We start from the raw sequence: 23371 nt of genomic DNA, 5'->3' as shown, positions 1-23371 counted from the left end.
AACAATTACAATGTGGACATCTCTAAAAGAAAGTCTCTGTTCTTTCAGCATAGGATCTATGGTTGTAAATATCCACAGACACAAATATTTTTCTCCTTTCCATACCAGAATTTCCCTGAGAAGAGCCCTAAGTGCTGAGAGTGACATTAACAAACAGTTCAAGCACCCTACCCAGAATCAGGGCCCTGGCAACTAAAATGAGCAAAAGAGAGGAAGGGCTGTGACTTCAGTTGTATACCCAGTGTCGTGCTAGTGTGACTCACAGTGCTGATTTTCTGGGAGTATCTGGGGGTAACAATTTCTCCCCTCTTTACATTATCTGGAGAGCTGACAAGTCGCATCCCTCCCTACAGGAGGGAAAAGAGTTCAAGCAGAGAGTGAGCCTGGAAATGCTACCTCATTACATAGGTACAAAGGGCAGGCTTGGCTGGGGAGACTGGAGGGGCTTGACATGGGTGGGTTTTGTTTTGGTTTGGTTTTTCTGGTCCTGGGGCTTGAACTCAGAGCCTGGGTGCAACCCCAAGCCTCTTTGTGCTCAAGGCTAGCACTCTACCACTTGTGGCACAACGCCACTTCCAGCTTTTCTAATTCATTGGAGATAATGGTCTCATGGGGACTCTTCTGCCTGGACTGGCTTCAAACCTCGATCCTCAGATCTCAACCTCCTAAGTATCTAGGATTACAGGCGTGAGCCATGGTCGGCCGCTTGACTCTGTTTGTTTTTTAATGAAGAAAGGTAATATAAAATCTGTAAGCCTTCTGATCTTAGCTTCATTCTCAAGTCCGCTCTACCAGTGAAGTGGAAGATAAGCTATCATTTTCTCTCATCTCCATGACTACCTCTCCATTCATTCTGAACTTTGGGAGAGGGAAGGTAGAAGAGACAAGAATTATGAACTGAAATCCATGTGTCCATATTCATTTTCACATTCAGCATTTCTGAAGAACTTACATCTTAATGTCCTCGGGCTCCTGCCCTGGATTCACAGCCCCATCATCCTAGTGGCTCCTCTTTTGGTGGGATGCAGGGGCAAAAAGACTCACCTCTTGGGTAGGCCAGGTGGTGACTCTGCCACTCATCCACTATGTCTGGGCAGGAAAGTGACCCCAAGTCCCAGGGGGCAACAAATGGAGTAGGAAAATGTAGGCAAGGGATTCATTTCCTCCGAGGGCTCAACTGTGATTGTCAGATTTAGTAGCAGTAATCAAGAAGGACTTGACCTTCACTCACTGGGCCATATTTCTATTACCCACCAAAGGAAACTGAAGCTCAGAGGGGCACATTCAGATTCATAGTTGCACACTGATCATCAAGGGAAGAATCTGTGGAGGGCTAGAAATTGCTTCATCTTATCAGACCACTTCCTAAGGGAGGATGTGAAATAGTGTGTGTGTGTGTGTGTGTGTGTGTGTGTGTGTGTGTGTGTGTGTGTGTGTGTGTGTGTTTCAACAGCTGTTCTTGCCCGGCCTTAGTGCTGCTTGCTTTAAGTCAGGTGCTCAGGATGGAAATGAGACATGGAGTGGGCAAAGGCGATGGAGTCCTAGAGCCCTGGGGGGAGTGGGGGGTGGCAGGGATGAGCCAAGAAAACTCTCTGCGATCCTCTCTACACCTCTGTTTCAATGAGGCAATCAGTCACAGAAACCAACCTTTGATCTGTTCCACTTCATCCTCAAATGTCACAGAGCTCCTCCTCTTGGGCGGACAAGTGCAGTGGGAGGGTGGGTTGTCTTCAGATGTGTAGTCTTCCAGCAGCATCATATCTGTCCCTAGGATGAAGGACAGACGATGCATGTGAAACTAGTAATACCAGGTCCCGCTTCTCCCCCTTTTCCTGTCCTTCAAACTCTAACCAGGGGCAGCTCACTACCCTGCAGCAGCTGCCCCCAAATCCTCCATCCATCATACTATTCCAGAAGGTTTCATCGAACAGTACAGGGGACAAGAGACATATGAAAGCAAGAGGGGAAGAAGACTCGTAGGAGAGGAACACAAAGGTGCAAAGCCTATGTGCACCAGATCATATAAAATAGTATTTATTGAAATGAATTCCAAGAAATGTAAACAAGGTTTTTTCTTTGTTTTTTCTTTGCTGCTTTTTTTTTGCATTTTTTCTATTTATTGTCAAAGTGATGTACAGAGAGGTTACAGTTTCATATGTTAGGCCTTGGGTACATTTCTTGTACAGTTTGTTACCTCCTCCCTCATTCCTCCCCCTTTCCCTCTCCCTCTATGAGTTGTTCAGTTGGTTTACACCAAATGGTTTTGCAAGTATTGCTTTTGGAGTTGTTTGTCTTTTTATCCTTTCTCTCTTGATTTTGGTATTCCCTTTCACTTTCCTAGTTCTAATACCAGTTTTTTTCTTTGCTGCTGTTTTTGTTTTTTATTCTTTTTGTCTTGTTTGTTAGTTTATCTGTTTTAGAGAGGATAAGGGGGCCCAGAAATGGATGGATAAAGGGTGAACACAGTGGTGCTCACTAGACACTACATTGAAAATGAACTATACAACTTATGGGTAGGGATGGGAAGGAAAGAATGGGAGAGAGCAAGAGACGGGGTGGCATTGTCCAAAAAGAAATATACTCTTTATATGACTTATGTAACTGTAACCCCTCTGTATAGCACCTTTATAATAATTTTAAAAAATTTTAAGGTACAGGAAAGGAAGGGATGGGGTAAGACTTGTAACTCTGCAGTATCCCTGCCTGACACTGGGAGCAGCCTAGTTTCTGGTTTCCAGTTTTCCATCTATCAAAGTCCTTACTCAGGAATCAGAAACCAAAGCCTTGAGCTTCTTACCTGCTCTCAGAACCCTGGCCAGACATTATGCTCCTGCCTGTGGCGGACAGGCCCTGTGGGCCTCAAAGATACTGTGGTTAGGCAGTTTCACACTGCACATTGGCTGATAATTTAGTTCCTCGGCATCTTTCCATATCCACACTCAATTGATATCAGAGAACTGGGGTAAGGATCATAGATAGAGATATAAAAACTTTAGCATGGTGGTTGGCCCATAGAGGCTAAACCACTGAAGGTCATTACTAACAAGGACACAACTAGTAAACAGGCTGAAGTTCATGCTCACCGTGTGATCCAGAACCTCCCTTTCTTTCCTCTGTCCACAGCACTGTCCTCTTGGCATCTGGCTAACTCCTCCCTCAGTGAGCCATTCCTACCTCTCCCCCCCCAAGGTGACTGCCAACTCCCTACTGAGTGTTCCCTACCACCTGGCTCCCTCTCCCAACTCTCAGCATGGACATAACCCTTCAAAAATAACATTGAGATAGAGCTCACGGCCCAACAACTTGCTATTTTAACTGCATGCTTTGGCGAAATAGATCGTCTTTTATGGACTGTCTGTGTTCCCCTCTAAAGTGAAATCTCCCTAAAGGCAGCTCACCACTATACCCCAGAACAGGGTCTGGGATCTGAATGAATGGCACACAGCACCTCTGGATCTGCTAGCTGGCTGGACATGATCATACAGCCTGGAGAGCATGAGATCTCTCTCTACTTCCAGTCACACAAGGAAGTCAGGTATATTGTGACCAGTGGCTCCAGAGTTTACCACATAAGGGGACATTCTCAGGGTATGTCCTGCCTCCAGCAAAATCCTCCTCCAGGGTTCCTTAACACAGGGAACAGGAAACACAGGCCAAGCAGAGATGACTTTTCAAATGTTCCCAGAAGCAGAGATGGAGGAACATGGAGAGAAGCATAAAGCTTACTGCATTGTAATGTGGCTTGGTGCCCTGGCTTTTCCACAAGGGGCTGTAAAGTGGATGGCTGGAGAGATACTCGCAGGCTCTGCCTACATGGCTCCCACTCGGCTTCATGGCCTGAGAAAACACCAGGTGAGCACTGAAGGTGGTGGTCATGGATCCACAAACACCAGGAACAGGCTCTGGCTGGGAGAGCAGGGCAGCCTGGGTTTGTAAGCTGTTCTCAGCAGTAGCTGAGGAAGGTGGCTGGAGGACGTGGGCAGGTGACAGGGTTCTTTCCTGGGAGCCAGGCCTGGAGTAGCCATGGCCAGGCCGGCTGACTTGGTATGTAGAAGGCTTCTTCTTGGGCCAGGTGAGTACTTCCTACTCATTAGGCCTTTTAATTCCCCACAGCAACTGCCCTGAAATACTGCCCTGAAAGGGGAGACTCTGGGATATACAAAGGCTTTACAAAACTTGCCTAAGATACCTCAGTTCCTGAATGGCCATCAAGAAGCTGAGAACCAGGCAGGGGACCCCACAGTCACAATGGCCAATGACTATAATTAACAAGCACAGTCTTCTCAAAGGCTTTTGCAGGGAGCACAGAAAGATGCCTCTGTTTTGGAGAAGAAAATGGAGACACAAAAAAAGCTGAGAAACATAGACCATCAACTAGATAACCAGGCTCTGGACTCTTGCCCTCGTGGCTCCTCCCATACTCTTTGGAAACACGTCCATCCAACCAACCCGTCGCCTTGCCTGAGGCGAACACAGGTGAGAGGCTGATGAAGCTTGAAGGTTACCTGAGTCCTGGGAACAGCTGAAGCCAGTGTCACCGGTGCTGCTACTGTGCCCCAGGGGCTGTCCACCTGCCATGAGTGCCGTGAGGTGCGGGGACAGGCCCAAGTCTGAAAGACAAAGTTAGCATGACCGCACAATCACATGCTTTCAAGTGGCCTAGCACCTGCTCATCTGCCACATAGCTGGCCTCCTGTCTCTATCCTCCACAGCCACCAGCCCCACGCCCACCCTCCCCACTCTCCTTTGCACAGCGCACTCTTAATCCACTGAAAGACAGCAGAGCTCCACTGCTTTCCCCCACCCTCGGGTTTCCATCACACTGAGCTATGTATGACGCACTAGCTTCCCCAGCTGACCGAGCCAGACACCAAAGCAGGTGGAGGGCAACTCTGAGGTGAGCACTCCTGGGAGAACATCATCCAGCTGCTCTGGGATATTTCAACCCCCATGTGTACCTGCTGGAATCCTACCTGAATATCAAGATCTTTTTTTTTAATCTCCCCCAAAGGAGGAAAGGATTTGTGGAACTTGGAATACAGAGAGATGAGGACAATAAAAGTGACTCCGGGAAGAACTGAAGTTGGCAAGGGGAGGCTTCACTCAAGAGACTGCAGGACTAGGAGGAGTCTGCGGGAAGGAAGAACTTCATAAAAAGCGTCCATAGAAAACCACTGGACCCCATCCACTGCTCTTTCCTACCTGGGGTTAAGGCAGAACTGGCAGAAGAGTGGAGAGAGTGAACCAGGAGACTCTGGCTTTGGAGACAACAGGCACAGCTAAAAACAACAGCAACATAATAAAAACCGAGGGGAAGTCAAGCATGGTGCCTGCAGATCTCAGCAATTTTGGAAGTGAATACCAAGGTTTGGGGTTTAAGGCCCAACCCAGGCAAAAAGTTAGCAAGACTCCATCTAAACAAATAAGCAGACATGGTGGCATCCATCTATGGGTATGGGGAAGACTGTAGGTGGGTGGAGTTAGCCCAAAGCCCTATTTGAAAAATAGGAGCAAAAGAGTTGGAGGCATTGCTTAAGTGGTAAAACACTTCTCTAGTAAGCCAAAGGCTCTAAGTTCAAACCCCAATACTGTGCAGGAAATAAAGAGAGAAAAAAAAAAAGAGAAAAAATGAGAGAAAAAGAAAGAAAGAAAGAAAGAAACAAAGAAACAAAGAAAGAAAGAAAGAAAGAGAGAAAAAAAGAAAGAAAGAGGAATGAGGTAGAAAGGAAAGGAGGAAGCGACGGGGGAGGGAGGAAGGAAGGAGATGAGAGAATTCTCCCCTAGGAAAATCAGCCAGCCCCAAAGAATGATGTCAGGTACTGTGCACCAGAGAACCTTAAAATAGCCTACCTGGACCACCCTAGTCAGGGAGCCTGCGGACCCCACCTCACGTTGGGTGTCCCAATGAAGCATAGTTCTTCATTAAAGGTGAAGAACTAGAGAAACAAGAGCCACTGGAGTTAAGGTAAAGCACTGGCATGAAAGACAAAGGAGAGAGGAGCAAGAAAAAAAGAAAAATGGATCTCAAAGAAGACAACACACAGTATAAAAATGAAAAAAAAAGCATACAATAGAGTGTTCTCAATTGAAATATAATGAATCTGGAAATTGGAGGCATGGCTCAAGTGACAGAAAAAAAAAATCTAAAGACCAGAAGGCCTTGAGTTCAAGTCCTACTACCAGCCAAGAAAAATAGAGAGAAAAGAAGAAAGAGAAAGAAAAGAGAGAAAATGAATGCATTTTAAAACTCTGGAGTTTATTTAAAAAATATGGACATAATGGGAATAAAGAGCTTTCAGAAAAATGTAGAGGCAAAAGTCAAACTTCTGGGGCTGGGAATATAGCCTAGTGATAAAGTGCTCACCTTGTATACATGAAGCCCTGGGTTCAGTTCCTTAGCCGGAAGTGGCATTGTGGCTCAAATGGTAGAGTGCTAGCCTTGAGCAAAAAGAGGCCACGGACAGTGCTCAGGCCCTGAGTTCAAGCCCCAGGACTGGCATAAAACAAAACAAAACCAAAAAAAGTCAAACTTTTCAGATCTTACAAGTACGATCCACTGCCCAGTAAGCCAGTAACTACCAAGGTTGGGTCTGTCAAAGTGTTGGAAACTTAACCCTCCAGGCAACAGTGTTGGGAGGCCTAGGACTGAATCCTGCTTCTACCATTAGATGATTCCGACAAAGGCCTTCACCACTGGTAGTACCAAGCTCTGCACTTCCCAGCTTCCAGATATGTAAGCTAAACAAATCTTTCAATCATTCTAAATCATCTAGTCTCAGATATTGTGTTTACAGAAGCAGAAAATGACCTACCATAAAGAATAATCATGTATTCTCCTATAATACACTTGCAAATAGAAACCCTTCTGTCACTGTATGCTGGACTGTCTGAGGGCACGTGGCAATAGCACCTACTCTCTCCTTTCTTCCCTGGATGCAGGGAGGAAATGGTGGGAGGGGGGATGGGCAGTCACAACACATTCCCTCAGAACTCACTGCTTCTGGGAATCCCACAAGGACTGTCCCTCTGGCTTTCCCCATGCTGGTTCCAGAGCTGAGACCAGAAAAGACTCTAAATATGCTCCCTGCATTTGGCCTCTTCCTCTGGGGTTTTCCCTATAAACATAGCTATGTTCCACAGGATGCCTGACTTGGGGAGCAAGGCCAGCGGGAGCTACCTCTTGCCAACAGGATGGTGACAGCCACAGAAGGTTTGGACACCATCTCTTGAGGCTGCGGCAAAAGCCAGAAGCATGTCTTGGGCTCCTCCAGTAAGAGGAATCGTTTGCACCAGACCACTGCAGCTGAAAGGGCTAGCTAGAGACAGGAGCTGGGTGCCATCTCTCTACTCGGTGTTAGTCACCTAGCACTTCTGGCTGGAGAGTGGTCAGAGGGGTCAGGTTTGCCAGCAATCCAGGAACATGAGGCCAGGAATAGCCACTAAAGGAACAGGGGGGAAGATTTCAGGGTGAAGCAGAAGCACCCTCAAAGGGCCACCATGAAAGGAACTTAGAAAAGCTGGAGAGGAAAAGTTAAAATGCTCCATGGTTGCCTTTCTTCCCTCTGGCCCAGACATGGCTGGAGCACTTTCCTTTGAGTAAATGAAAGGGTCTGCCTTCCTTCCTAGGAGATAACACAAAAGGCTCTGTCCCCAGATACAGCTGCAGGTGAGAGAGGTATGTGGACAGGCTTTCTGCATGCCATCCTCTGCCATTGGGGTCTGCATGTGGTGGTGGGCAGGCTATGGAAGGCTACATGCCTTGCTTTCCCAAAGCCTCTTCTTCCCTCTGTCAGCTTCAGGCTTGTGGTTTCACATCCTAAGACCAAACATGAGCATCTCACTCACCATTCAGCATTAGAACACAATGTCCACTGCCAGGCTAACCTGTTCGCCCTAAGGTGGCACTGCCAAGTAACCTTGAGGTAACTTAGAGATCTCAGTTCCACAGTGAGCCCTCCTCATGGGAATCTGGTAATGAGATGGCTCAAGGAGGAAGAAGTGTGGCCTAGTGGACCCTGCCTACAGGGCATTCAGCCCCAGCTGGCACAGAGGGTCCAGGATGCTGTCAGGTGGAGCAGCGGCTGTGGGCAAACAACAGTGACACTTCAATGGAGGGAAGACTCAAGGTGGCTGTGTTTGAACAGGCACAGGCTGGGTGAGAGCAGCTGAGGCAGGGAGAGAGTGCTGAGGAGGGGACATACTAAAAGGAGTGTAGTTTCCAAGAGGAGAAGGCAGCCTGGCCCAATGCTTCTAACGCTGCTTTCTCTAATAAAGAAGTGACTATATACGTGTGAGACCAGGGACTTGACCAAGGAATCACCATTCTCGCTGCCAAATTCTTTGGGGATGTTTGTCAGGTTGGTTTGCTGGCCTCTCGTCATGGCCTAGAGCTGTTGCTCGATGCTTAGGAATCACAGTGGAGGCGGCTGTACCCTGTGGGCGATCTCTACTTTGCACCTGAGGCCACAGCTTGAGAGGCTGATAAGACTGACTACCTCTGCCCTGGGGTATGTATCCCTTTTCTGATGGTTCCCTGGTTACCTGTGATCCTGTTAGAAATGCTGAAGAGCCTGGAAGTCCTCTGCCGCTGCACAAACGGTTCCCGGTAATACCGGTCTCCAAAGCACATGCCCAGGAGTTCCTTGCGAACTGTCTTGTTCCAGAGGCCATAGATGAGAGGGTGGCAGATGGCACTGGTGAAGGACAGCCATGTAGCCCAGGTCTCCAGGGTGGGGGAAACATAGTTCTTCCCCCAGAGTGCCTCAGAGGTGATGACAACCATATAGGGGCCCCAGGTGACCATGAAGGCGCCAATGACCACCAGGATGGTGATGAGCGCTTTGCACTGGTTGGCTGAATAGACCACGCCCTGAAAGGCATTCCTCCTACTGCCGGAAGAGGATGTGGAGGTGCTGGAGTTCTTCCTCCCGGTCCTCTGGGCGTCCTCCTCCACCATGACCACAGTGCCACAGTGCACCTTGCGTGCCTTGACCCTGGCCACGCGAAAGATGAAGCCATAGCACACCAGCATGACCAGAAAGGGGAACAGGGCACACCAGATCTGCCAGAAGGCTGTGTAGCCAGGCTCCCGGTGCCAGGCTGCCACACACATCCACTTGAATTCATCAAACTCCACCGAGGACCAACCAAATAGGGGTGGCAGGCAGCCAATGAGGGAGTGGAGCCAGATGTAGACAAGCGCCATCACAGCCCGGTTCCCCGTGATCTTCATGGGGTACACCATTGGGTACAAGACGGCGTAGTAGCTAGAGGAAGAATGAAGGAGAAGGAGAGAATCAAAATCAAAAGGAGAGAGGACACACCAGGTCAGGTAACCTGCTTTCCTGGGTGAGGGCTCCTGCATTTCTCCCAGCTGACTTTGAAAGGGGGGTGGCGCGGGGGGATGAAATTATCTAAAAGAGGCCACTTTTCATAGCCTTTCCCAAATGCAGTCACAGCTCTCCGGGAGTCTTCAGCATGGAACACTGCTGGATGGCAACAAGGGCACAGAGTTCTAACAGCCCTATGTCCAGGTTGGCACACCAGAGATCACTCACATTTGGGGGTACAGCTTTCCTGAGGCCTGATCTAGGGTCCTAAGGGTTCATACATCAAGACAAGCCAGTTCTGCTGTTTCTGGACATTAATCTTTGCACTGTAGATGAGTTTCTGGAAGGACCATTGAGAACTCTAATGATGTCTAGGATGATGTGGGAAAGATAAACACATAAACAGAGGATGAGCAGGGACTGGGAACAGCCCACACTCAATCCTTATGACTGTGAGCAGAGGTTATATCTCCTCATTCCCAAGTGGAAACACAAAAACAGAACAAGGCTAAATAACCTACCCCATATATGTGGAAGGAGCATCATCTAGCTCTAGCATCTAGCTCTATGATCCCCAAAGCACATGCCCAGTAATTCCTTGTAAACCATCTAGTTCCAGGGCCTGCAGGCCAAGGTGTGGTCCCAATCACTCCCATTACCAAGGAGGCAAGCAACAATGCTACTGTCTCAGGCTGGCAAAGAAGAACCTGAGAAACAGCTAGACAGCCATGGGCCAGGGCAGGTACAGTCCTGTAAGTGGAGCTACAGACTGATCCTTATTAGAAAGGACGGGAAGACTTGGCGCATGGGGCTGGAGGTGAGCCACTTTCCTCCTCTCCCAGGGAATGCTGCTTACAGAGTTGGGTTTTTCCCATGAGGCAACCTGTGTGAGGTGTGCCTATTCTGTACAGGCAGGATGTTAGAAAATGACTAGGCCACTCTCTCCACAGAGAGCTTCCTGAGTCAGCCTAGACTCTAGGCTGAACTGCTACCTGCCCACTAGAGGTCACTAATCAGGGGTGAGCCTGGGGTATTTTGATCTCAAGTCTCAAGTCCCAAGGTGAGATCTTGGGGTGAGAATTAGTGGGATTTAGGGGTGTGGAGCTCAAAGAGAGGCTCCTGCTGTGATTATGGTGCAGATGACAGGGGCACTACACAGAGACCAGGGTAAGGTGATCACTCACGCTGATGTCTCGGTTCGTACCTGACAGACCATGTTGGGCAGTAAAGAAGTATGAATGGGAGGTAGAAATCACCCATCCACATGAAGAGTCTGTATCTACTAGCTGTGACCTTGGGTGGCTGATTTAACCTCTCAGAGCTTCCATTCCTTCTTCCATGAAATCAGGATTTGGAAAGGCCTAGCTCATGCCTCCTTTTGAATTGCAGTTGAGCTGGGCTTATTCTCTGCTCATCCCTTTCCTCCTGAGGGATAAGAGCCACACAGGGCTTATGTGCTTGCCAAACTTCATGATCCATGAGGAATAAACCAAGCCACTACAGTAGTCTCCTTTCCCTTGATGGTTGACTAGCTGAGATTCTGACCTGGGTGACATCACTTTGGGAAGAAATTTGAGTGGCATTTGCTAAGGTGGAAGAAAGACACTTCAAGGAAAATCTTTATTTTGAAGAAGATACTGGTGGAGCCAAATATGGTGATACACGAGTGTAACCCCAGTTACTTGGGAGGTAAAGATAGGATGATTAGTTCAAAGATGAAGCTGGCAAAAATTAGCAAGATGTTATGTTAAAAAAAAAGACTAATAATTAAAGGACTAGAGATGGCTCAAGTGGTAAAAGAGCCTGTCCAGAAAGTACAAGGCCCTGAATTAAAATCCCAGTACTAGCCAAAACAAAAGAGAATAAGATGAAAAGAAAGAAAGAAAGAAAGAAAAATGACACAAGGCCAAGATTTCTTCTTTTCTCTCTCCATGTAGCTAGTATACAGGTATTCTAATCTCAGGGCCTCAGGGGGTACAGAGCTGGGCTTGGGAGGCCAGGCCTGGTGAATGTGAACTGTCCTGGCTCTCTTAACTAACCTTATTTAGACAGTCATAAGAATTATTGCGATGAGTACATTGTTCTCTGCCTTCTGCCATCTCAGCACACACTTATTATCACCACTTTATGGCAAGACTTCTTTACTGTACCACATGGTACCTATGGCACTCCGTGACTAGGGTTTGAGCCTGGGCAAGCTCAGGGGACTTGTCAGTGACTCGAGGCTCAGACAGGAGACCCAGTGCTGGCTCTATCAAGGTAGGCCTCTGAGAGTCAGGAAAGCCTGTATGTGAAGCCATGGCATCCAGGGGCTACTTTTCTTTTATTTATTTTTCTGAGGAAAGATAAAATATATACACATTGAAATGTACAAATTTACATCTCTATCAGGACAAGGAATATTCCCACATGTTTCTACCCCCCCCGCCCCCAAATGTGGGTTTATATGTTCTGAATCGGTAGGTTTATATGTTCATTTAGGCCTACCTGCATATTCAAAGAAAAAATACACAACGAAAACAGCTCCTCAAACTTGGTGCTGGTGGTTTATACCTTAATCCTAGCTACTCAGGAGGCTGAGATCTGAGGACTACAGTTCAAAGTCAGCCTAGGTAGGAAAGTCTGTAAGACTCTTATCTCCAACTAACCACCAGAAAACCAGAAGTGGCACTGTGGCTCAAATGGTAGAGTGCTAGCCTTGAGTGAAAAAGCTCAAGGACAGTGCCTAGGCCCTGAGTTCAAGCCCCATAACTGGGAGAAAAAAACAACAACCCCCTCACCTTCTTATGGGTTAATGTAGTTGAGCTCTTCACTGTCTTCTGAGGCACCCCATCTTTCCACTTGCTGCTCAGGTTAAGACAGTAGCCCACACATGACCCTGGGACCCAGAAGAGACTTCCAGGGTGTCATGGTATTACCAAAAACCTCCAACATACCGTGGCACTGCCACACACCAACCTGTGATAGCAACTTCCTGTGTTTTTATAAGCTGTCTTCACTCAAAACAAGCAAAAACTATGCCCACCATGGCTACCTCAGGGTGAACATATGAACTGACCCTGAAGACTCTTTGAAAAGGGCTCTAACTAACCATCCCTTTGTTCTAGCTACTGTCATGCTTTCTATTCTATTTTTAGAACTGGAGTTTCATCTGCTACGGTGTGGAATGAAAATATGAGAAGCATTTTAAATAAATGTGGAACCCTAGCAGCTCTCCAGCTGGGGAGGAACACATATTTTAGACTTATGAGTAGTAAGTAACAGACTTATTCACAGGAGAACTCTCCCAGCTGTCTATTTCCACTTGGCTGGCTTAGGACTTTGACATTTAAGTGGTGAATTTCACTCCAGTCAGCTACTCTCTTTATATGTTGCCTTTGCTCTCTTTTTATGAGGTTAGAAGATAGATTCTTTGGGCTCAGCTGTCCAACCAGTTTGACATTGTGTGTGTGTGTGTGTGTGTGTGTGTGTGTGTGTGTGTGTGTGTGTGTGTGTGTGTGTGTGTGGTACTGGGGGGTGGCGCCCAGGGCCACTGAACCAAACCTCAGATATGATGGATTTTATCCACTAGGAGTCTCAGTTGACAATAATCGTGTCCCCCTGGGACCATGAAGCACTGTCTAAAGACATTCTGCACTCCTTACCTGGGGAGATATTACTAGCATCGAGTGAGTAGAGGCCAGGAAGATGCCATATCTCTCTGTGACAGAGCAGTACATCACAGAGTTCCATGGTCCAAAGTCAACTGTACTAAGATGGAAAAATCCTGAGCTAAGTGAATCCTAGCTTACTCAGGAGGTAGGCTACAGGCTTATTGCCTTCCTCCTGAGTAGCTAAAATGATAGGTGTGAATCACCTGTCTGGCCAAAAAATATAAATAGATGTTTAAAAATAAAAGGTGTTTGGGGTTGGAGGCTTGGCTTGGGTGGTACAGTGTCAGCCAAGGAGTAAAAGTGTCAGATCCTGAGTTCAAGTTTCAGTCTCAGAAGAAAAAGAAACAAAATGAAAAACTAGTGTGTTGTTTCAATATGAAATGTCCCCTCCAGGCTCAGTGTTTGTATACCCTTGGTCCCTGGCTGATGGTGCTACTGGGAGGCAGTGGAAACATCAGTAGATAAGGCCTGTCTGGAGGGAAGTCCCTTCTTTTCCTCTGCTTCCTGACCACCATGAGGTACAGAGCCTCTCAGGTATGCTCCATCACCACGATCTTCCTTACCATGGGCCAGAGTAAACAGAGCAAACCCAGGGCTGTGGATGGGACCTGCTGAAACTCAAAGCCAAGCAAAATAATTCCTCCTTCTAGTTGGCTTATGTCAGGCATTCTGTAACAGTAATGAAATCTGACTAACATGGAAAGTGAAAGGAGGAGATTCCGTCCCTCCCCACTGCCACCCAACTTCCACACTCTTGTTGCGATATTAGAGAATCCATCCTGACAGCCATCGACTCAGGGCTGCTCAAGGAACATCTGTATGACTTTCTGAAGGGTAACTCACCCTTTCTACACCAAGAATCATGAAGGTGCTCTTAATAAAAAAAAAATGTAGCAATCCCACAAATGGAGGTGCTCCTCAGAGTAGCAAGCTGTGTGAAACCACCATATCAAGTAATAGGGACTAAAAAATAATCCACAATCTCTCCACAGGATACAATGCCACAGAAACTACTCACACATGTTTTCAGCCTGGTACTGGTGGCTCACACCTGTGACCCTAGCTACTCAGGAGGCTGAGATCTGAGGATCGAAGGATCTGAGATCTGAGGACCTGAGGTTTGAAGCCAGCCCCAACATGAAAATCCATAAAACTCTTGTCTCTAATTCACCAGTAGAATCCAGAAGCAGAACTGTGGCTCAAGGGGTAGAGTGCTAGCCTTGAGTGGAAAAGCCAAGTGAGACCGAGAGGCCCTAAGTTCAAGCCCTAATACCAATACCAAAATAAATAATTAATTCGGTAATTATGATCATGAATCACTTAGCAGATATATTCTATTAAATGCACCTTTTGGTGACTTCAATTGTTTTGCAAACCTTACAGTGTACTGCCAGATACCTTTGGTGGTGAAGTCTTCTCTACCTAGACCATATGACCTCTACCATCGTATATGTGGTCCATCATTGACTAGATTGTCATGTGGCATGACCTATATGTACACTATAGACAAAACTAGAAGCAACTCTAGCTAAGCAGGTAGAAAGGGAGGCAGAACTCAGCTTCCTCTCTTTCCTCAAGAAGAGGCTTCTGGCACTTTTCCAACCAAGGCAGTCTGAGAGTGGCTGGCCCAGAGACCTCTCATTCCACAACTGTTCAATTGTCTGAACCAAGCTTACCGATCGATGGCAATGACCCCAAGGGTGAGCATGCTGGCCGAGCTGATCAGCAGGTAGAGGAGTGCTGAAAAGTTGCACCAGACCACTCCAAAGATCCATTCCCTCCGGATGGAGCTGGTCACCACAAATGGCAGCACCAACACAGACAGCAGGAAGTTGGACAGGGTCAGGCTGAAGACAAACTTGTTGCTGAGGGTGAGGAGGTAGGACTTCTTGTACAAGGTGACCACGATGACCAGGTTGCCCAGGCAGACAAACACGGTGATGATGATGATGGCGATGAACTCGGTGATAATGATGCTTCCTTCACCACCCTCCTCCGCTGTGAAGTTGCTCAGCTCCTTCCTGTGGCTGAGGGAGGAGTTGAGACTCATGGTCAGTGCCCCTCGGTGTGGGGTGGGCAGAGCATGCTGGATGACTGCAGAGACAAGCAGAGATCAGGGGAAAGAAAAACACTCATCAGCTTAGCGGAGTTTAGTTCTGTGTCCTAAGCCACCCAGTAAGTCTGGGAATTTATGGCTAGTCTTCTCCATGCAAGCTATCTATTAAGTGGCCTCTGCTTTTTAACGTGTGTGCGATTCACTCTCTCTCCTTAAACGATTTCCTCCATCCAGTCTAAACCCTTGCTTGGCTTGGATCTATGAAATCTCCCAAGGGCCTATGTGTTACAGGTTTGGTCCCTAACTTGCCACTCCTGGGAGGATAGGAAACTCTTTGGAGTAGAGCCTGGGAGATTTGGGGCTCCTTGGAGGAGACTGTGGGACTCTGGTCTCTTCCTCTTTCTCTCTTTCAAAACTCAGCTGCCATGAGAGTAGTTTTGCTCTACCACATGCTTCCACCATTAGGTACTGCCTCACCTAAAGCCCCAGAGCAAGCGGTCCCACTGACCATGAACTAAAACCTTCAAAATGGAACCAAAAGAACCTTACCTCATTTCCCTTTTCCAGCACTGAGAATCAGACCCAAGGCCTTGTGCATGCTAGGCAAGTGAGCTACATCCTCAGCTTTGTATGTTGTTTATCTCAGGCATTTCATTACATAGGTACTGGAAAGCTGACTAACACAATCCCCTATCCATTTCCCCAAAACCTTTAGTGTGCTTAATAATCACCTGAAGCACCCGGTCAAAAGCCAATTTTTTCTAGGGAAGGTAAGTAGGGGCACAGAAATGGGGGAGAACAAAGGGTGAACAAATGCAGCAATGATACTCACTGGACAATATACTGACAATGAACTATACAACCTGTGGGTAGGGACAGGAGGGAAAAACTGGGAGAAAGCAGGGGAAGGAGTAACACTGTCCAAAAAGAAATGTACTTTTTGCTAGCCATGAGCAAAAGAAGCTCAGGACAGTGCCCAGGCCCTGAGTTCCAGCCCCAGGACTGGCAAAAGATAAAATAACAATTTAAAAAAAGAAATGTACTCTTTATCTGGCTTATATAACTAACCCCTATAGAGATACATCAACTTTATAACAATTTTAAAAAATTCAAGCCAATTTCTTGCCAGGCATTGACGCTAGCTGCTCAGGAATCTCAGATCTGAGGATGACAGTTCAAAGCCAGCCAAGCAGTAAAGTCCATGAGACACTTATCTCCAATTACTCATCAAAAAAGCCAGAAGTGGAGCTACAGCTCAAGTGGTAGAGGGCTAGCCTTGAGAAAAACAAAACCTCAGAGACAGCATGCAGGCCCTCAGTTCAAGCCCCAGGACCAGCACACACACACACACACACACACACACACACACACACACACACATACACACGCACACCACACACCACACACCAGTTTTCAGCTCCACTGCTAGAAATTCTAGTCTTAGAGGTCAGGGGCATGCCTAGAAATACGCTGTTTTATTGATTTGTTTGTTTGCCATGCTGGGAATTGAGCCCAGGGTCTCCTGCATACTAGGCAAGCACTATATCACTAAGCTACACCCCAGCCTAAATGTGTACTTTAAACAGTAGGGAGGGACAACAGATTATGAGTGTTCTGTGAGGAACCCTTTACAGAATGAGTGTTAGACACTTCTCAGGGAATACTTGGAACTAGCAAAATTGACATCTCCTAGGAACTTACTGAACTGCAAGACTACTACTTCTGAATTAGTGAGTCAAAACCTGCACTTTAACCCCATGCCAACTGATTGAAGTTTGATATTAAGACCGCTGTGACAACTATTCTGTGTCCCCTGAGCAGGGTTTAACTGAGTAAAATGTGTACTGAAACACTTATTGCTCTCATCTGACTTGGTGAGGGGGGAAAGGACGCAAGCCTTCATGGAAAGTGTCTGGCATTTTGGCCCGCAGACATCACAGTCTTTGAGGTACAGCCCCCTGCTCTCCAGAGCTGGCTTGGACTGAAGATTAAAACTCAAAGCTGACATATTTTAACACAAAATCCTATAGACTAATATTTCTCCCAAACTTTTCATCTACTTTTGTCAGCCAAAAACTCCCACAGATCACTTTCCCCCCTGCTCTTGATCTTTACAAACAGAAGACACCAGAAAGAAAGCAAAGGTTGCTTTCTGTGAGCCAGACCAACAAGAACCCTAGTGCCTAAGGGTCCTTGGCACAGCCACAAGGCAGTCCCCGCACCTTCCGGGCGGACCTGCCATCTCTGTTCAAGCACCTTCACCACAGGGAGTATGCAGGTGGAGAGGCCACTCCTAGTGAGTCCACTGTGTGTCAGGTTAGAACCCCCCACCCCCACACCACACATGCTTGCTGGCGCGGGACTGAATAATGTGAGTCCCTCTTCTACTTGATAACCTCAAAGACTCCACAATCACTTGCTTTCCAGTTCCCTGTGACTGTTCATCACGAGTTGGCTTCCAGATCCTTCACTGTGGGTTGCCCTGACAGATGTTTGTGCCCCTCCCAGTTTGTAGCCTCTCAAAATGAACACACCATTCTACATGTGGGGTCTGGTTAGAGTCAAGTCCAAAGAGGCAATTTTCTCCATGGTCAGGATAATCTTCCATTATTCACTCTAATAACTACATTTTCTTGTGGCAATTCAGTCATCCTGTTGGGCTTGTAGAATGCAGATCAAAACCCAAAATTTATACACACACAAGCTTTTGGACAGACAGATGTCCCTATTTTGAACATATGGAATTAATGTTTTTAAGCCCAAGTACAAAACATTATTTCTCCTAAATTTTACTTTGTGCCTATTTGCCCATGTTTCCAGGCTGCTAAAATATTCTGAATTTTGATCCAGTTATGCAACTTCTTATTTATTCCATCTTTATGTCACAGATAGATTTTTATGGCTATGCCCACTATGTCTGTGTCTTATTCTAGTGCTGAAATGGAAATCCTGATTGTTCGATCTGCTTGCGATTTTGACAAGTTCGTGTGAAATCTGTGGTGGGGAAGGGGGCAAACTCTTCTCGGAAAAGCTGCTTTGGTGCTATAAAGACACTGAGAATAAAAATCTCCCTAATAGCCCTAGTGGTAAAAAAGGAAGAGATCCTAAGCCATCTTGGACCATTAGGTCTACTGAGCCAAAATGCTGAGCACAGCTCAGATCCATAAAATCCTCAGGTCCCTTTCCTCTCAACTTTTTGTTATTCATCTCAGTACTGTGCCAGTACTGAGGCTTAAACTCAGGGCCTCTGCACTATCCATTTGCTTTTTTTCCTCAAGGCTAGCACTCTACCACTTAAACCAAGGCTCTGTTTCTGGCTTTTATTGCTTAATTGGAGATAAGAGTCTCACAGACTTTTCTGCTGAGACTTTTCTCCTTAGCTCTCAGCCTCCTGAGTAGCTAGGATTACAGACACCAGTACTCAGCTTAAACTTATTTTTAAAGCTATTTTAAATTTATTTTCCATTATGGAATTAATACAGCAAGCTAATTAACATATCCATCCTCTTACATACTTTTGGGGGAAGTAAGTGACACTTAAAATTTACTCTCAGCAGTTTTGAAATAAACACTTCATTATTAGTACCTATAATCATCATGCTGTGGTGCTCAAAAATGGATTCTTCTATCTAACTAAAAATAGACACTCTTAAAGGTGTGACTGTAGTAAAAGGATTCCACATTACTGTGCCCCGGGGGCAGAGATTTTGGTTTTGGCTGTCTCTGGCACCTGGTCAAGTGCCTGGTACATAGTAGGTAACTCAATCGTAATTTGTTGAATGAGTTGGAAACTTGCTTTGTTAAGTCAAATGTGTGAGTTAGTACCGCAAAGGTTACTACTAAGAGAATAAAAATGGCATGACAAACTTCTAATCTGGGGATGGAACAGGGGCAGAAAATACTAGGTGACTCTTCAGTAGGCCTTGTTTGCAGGCCAGGGACACGCAGAATGAGGGAGCCTGCGGCTGATGGCAGCCTTGAGGTCTCCAGGTCCAACCCTTCCCAGGAGGCAGAGGGGAAATGCTAGCCAAATTGCTGCCCACCCAGAGAAATCCAAAACCCTAATCTCTGCCAGGAGGCCTAGAGGAGGGAGGCACAAGCCTCAGCAAATCCCTCAGAGCTATGTCTTTAAAGAACACAGGGAGAGATTTGGAAGGCCCCAACCAATACAGGCTTCCTGGCAGGCAGCCAGCTTACCCAGAGCCTGACAAGCCAGGGCCCATTGAATGGAAGCAAATTCCAGTGTGACTCACATTTCCACTCTCCTGGGTAGCTCTGTGGCTAGACACAAAGGTGTTTCAGAAATCCCACACTCCTACACCCTTCCCTGGCTGAACAACTTCGTCTCCTGCTGCTCCTCTGAGATCAAACAGCTAGACAGTAACCCCAGTGAGGTTTTAATCTATCAAAAATTATTACAAAGAGAGAGAGGAGAGAACACGCTAGCCCTCTCAGACAGTCCACAAGGAGGCTACATAAGGACTCACTCACCACCCCCACTTAGCATGATGGGCACAGCATCTTGGGAAGTGCCTTCAGTCATTTCTGTACACTCCCAAAGCACTGGCAACCTGCAACAACCTCAAGTTGTTCAAAGCCAAATCTTGTCACTCAAATGGGTAATCAGTATCCATTTTGGGTTACAAAACAAAGCAACTCTGTAGAGTATAAAGACAAGTATCTACTGAGAGTTTGTGTTTGTTTGTCTTTGTGCCAGTACTGGGGCTTGAACTCAGGCCAGGGAGCTCTCCCTTAACTTTTTTGCTCCAGGCTGATGCACTACCACTTAAGACACAGCTCCACTTTGACTTTCCAGTAGTTAATTGGAGATAAGAACGGCAGGCTTTCCTGATCAGATGGGCTTTGAATCATGATCTTCAGATCTCAGCCTCCTGAGTAGCTAGGATTACAGTTATGTGCCACTAGTACCCAGCACTCAGCTGCATTTTATAAACTGGTTTGGTGATTCCCGAGCCAACAATCTAGAATTGAATTACAAGGACAGAAGTGCCACCACGGAACACCAGCTTCTCTGAATAAATCTGGATATTCAGTGATCTCACCTCACATTCTTCTCTGGAACTCATTGATTTTCACTGACTAAGTGGACTGTTTTCCCCGATCATATTACTGTTACTTAGGAGGACCTGGGAGCTGTAATACTTGTACATCCGTCCAGCTCCTCAACCTCTGCATAGTCCTGCTATAGGCATCACAGGCTCCATGTATTCCCAGTCACTCTCCTTTCATGTTCTTCTTCATGGCACACATAGCACCTCCTTCCTTTCTGTAACTCAGACCCTAAATCTTGAAGTCCCTCCCAATTCTTCACATTGTCACACATCCCTTATCTGGACCATCATTAAAACCTGCTAGTTCTACATTTGAGATGTATCTAAAACTCAATCATGTTTCACCTGCTACAACTCTGGTCCAGATTATGTGATATGTTCTCTGGATTATTAAAATCACTTCCCCTAGCCTACCTGCAACACAGGAAGCAGGGGAAGCCTGTTGAAATATAGGTCAGAAAGAGTCAGCTTTACTCACAACCCCCAAACAATTCCTGTGTCACCCAGAATAAGCCAAAGTTCTTATCTAGACCTGTAGCTCCCTCCACGGTCTGGCAAGCTCCCTTTCACTTCCAATCTCATAACGAAACCTTGTATTCCTTCTACTCCAACTGCGCTGGCCTGTGTTCTATTTCACAAACACATCAAGCCCGTCTTCATTACACTTACCATTCCCTGGGCCCAGAATGTTCTTAGCAACCTCCATATATCTTTATAGGTTGCTCTCACATCCTTTAAGTCTGAATATAAATCAACTTTTTGGAGATGGCTTCCCAATGCACGCTATACCACATTTTATAGCCTCTCTTATGCTTTAGCTCTATGTCTTCATTGTCATTTTTCCTTAGGACATGTGTGTCTGTGTATGCTTACTTGTTTATCTTGCAGATATCTTTCTCTAATACAAGACAGGAAATGATTTGAGAATAAATAAGTTTTTTGGTTTTTTTTGTTTTGTTTTGTTTTGTTTTTGCCAGTCCTGGGCCTTGGACTCAGGGCCTGAGCACCATCCCTGGCTTCTTCCCGCTCAACTAGCACTCTGCCACCTGAGCCACAGCACCCCTTCTGGCCATTTTCCATATATGTGGTGCTGGGGAATCGAACCAAGAGCTTCATGTGTAGGAGGCAAGCACTCTTGCCACTAGGCCACATTCCCAGCCCGAGAATAAATAAGTTTTGATCTGTAAGTTTTCTCATCAATACCTAAAATAGTTCCTGGCACACAGCAGGTGTTAATTACATGTGATCCGCAAATATATGAATGAACCGGGACAGGAGACACCTCAGCACACTAGGCCTGCTCTGCTTTCACAGGGCAGCAGACATTGTTCACTATCCAATCAATATCCATTCTCCTCCTCCCCTACACCAGAGCTCTGCCTTAATATGGGGTAGCAAATGCACCTTCAAAAATAAACATGCATGCACAGAGAGATTGCATGATCGTCAGACTCTGTCTAGAAAGTGACAGGAAGCTATTGCCCTAAGAAATAGGGACAGACAGCCGAGAGCCAGTGGCTCACAACTGTAATCCTAGCTACTCAGGAAGCTGAGATCTGAGGATCACAGTTCAAGGACAGCCTGAGCAGGAACGTCCATGAGATTCTTACATCCAATTAACCACCAAAAAACTGGAAGTGGAGCTCTGGCTCAAAGTGGTAGAGTACTAGCTTTGAGTGAAAAAGCTCAGGGACAGCACCCAGCCCTGAGTTCAGGCTCCATGACTGACAAAAAAGAAAGAAAGAAAGAAAGAGAAAGAAAGAAAGAAAGAAAGAAAGAAAGAAAGAAAGAAAGAAAGAAAGAAAGAAAGAAAGAAAGAAAGAAAAAGAGAGAGGGAGAGAGGGAAGGAGGGAGGGAGGGAGGGAAAGAAGAAAAGGAAAGAGAGAAAAAGAGAAAGAGAGAGAAAGTAAGAGAGAGAGAAGAAAACAGGGACAGACTCAGCTTGAGTTTTGCTCTTTTTCCCCCCCTTCTCCTAATGGAATTCAAAGCCAATGCTTAAACGTGAGACAACCTTTATATTTTTGTATGTATGTGCTATTACTGGGGTTTGCACTTAAGGCCTAGACACTGAGCTTTTCCACTCAAAGCTGGCACTCTACCACTTGAGCCACAGCTCCCCTTCTGACTTTTTGCTGATTAAAATTGGAAATCAGTCTCATGGACTTTGCTGCTTAGGCTGGCTTCAAACTGCAATCCTTAGATCTCAGCCTCCTCAGTAGATCTCAGTCTCCTCACAAGTGTGAGCTATTGGAGCCTGGCTGAGATAATAATTTTTGAACCACGTGGCCCCATGCAAAACAAGAAGGCTGAAGCAGCCCATATGACCCAATGAGCTGTAAAGACACTATCTCCAGCCACAGCTTGTCACCCTTCTTAGTAAAAGCCCTTGGAGTAGAATTCACTTCACATGCTATGAAACATAATCCAATTTGATACATAGTTAAGTCAACAGTGAGAAGAGTGGTTAAAGAATGCAAACTCTGTTATATAGGACTATTAGTCAAACTCCTGGTAAGGACTGGTGCTATGGGGTTTTCATTTATCAATCCACCACTTTCCCTTCCATTATCCCATTCTCCTCTAGCCCCAGTGCAAATGACTCCACACTCTAACTTGACCACCATTTTCCATGATAAACCTAAACAGAATCAGAGATTCTCATCTTTAAGGAGACTGAACAGGGTGGTGTATGCCTATAATACCAGCTATTTGGAAAACAAAGGTAGGACGATCACAGTTCCACAATGCTATTTGAAAACCTTAACTAAAAGCAAAAAGATTAGGGTCATGGCTCCAATGGTAGATCACTTGCCCAGCAAGCACAAAGCTGAGTTCAGTTTTCAAGTACAGCCTCCCAATAATGATGTTCCTTCCACAAATGCACTGAAAGCAAGCTAACCTTCTAGAAATGCCTCTTCTTAGATAACTGAGTTTTCTAAATTAGTGGAATTTTACTACCTTAAAACATTAAAACCTGAAAACATTAAAACTCGGGCTGGGAACATGGCCTAGTGGTAAAGTGCTTGTCTCACATACATGAAGCCTTGGGTTCGATTCCTTAGCACCACATATATAGAAAAAGCCAGAAGCGGCACTGTGGCTCAAGTGGTATAGTGCTAGCCTTGAGCAAAAAGAAGCCAGGGACAGTGCTCAGGCCCTGAGTTCAAGCCCCAGGACTGGCATAAAACAAAACAAAACATTAAGACTCTTTATATTAAATCTGTAAGCAAAAATTTGTGCAAATCTATTATACAGCTCTCT

General features: G+C 46.1%; 1 protein-coding gene across 1 annotated transcript in view; it reads right to left on the bottom strand.

Annotated features, from left to right (window-relative positions):
- Positions 1 to 23371, bottom strand: part of Gpr161 (G protein-coupled receptor 161) — a 40738-nt gene that overhangs the window by 5774 nt on the left and 11593 nt on the right. Inside the window, exons 2-5 of the mRNA XM_048357355.1 lie at positions 14659 to 15076; positions 8542 to 9266; positions 4506 to 4610; positions 1648 to 1767 (exon numbers count right to left, since the gene is read on the bottom strand). Coding sequence (XP_048213312.1) covers positions 1648 to 1767; positions 4506 to 4610; positions 8542 to 9266; positions 14659 to 15032 — 1324 coding nt within the window. The 5' untranslated portion in view covers positions 15033 to 15076. The remainder of the gene's footprint in view (positions 1 to 1647; positions 1768 to 4505; positions 4611 to 8541; positions 9267 to 14658; positions 15077 to 23371) is intronic.

The sequence above is a fragment of the Perognathus longimembris genome, chromosome 11 (assembly GCF_023159225.1).
Source record: "Perognathus longimembris pacificus isolate PPM17 chromosome 11, ASM2315922v1, whole genome shotgun sequence".
Lineage (NCBI taxonomy): Eukaryota > Metazoa > Chordata > Mammalia > Rodentia > Heteromyidae > Perognathus > Perognathus longimembris.
The sequence above is the reverse complement of the archived record's forward strand: the minus strand, read 5'-3'. Positions and strand labels throughout refer to the sequence as shown.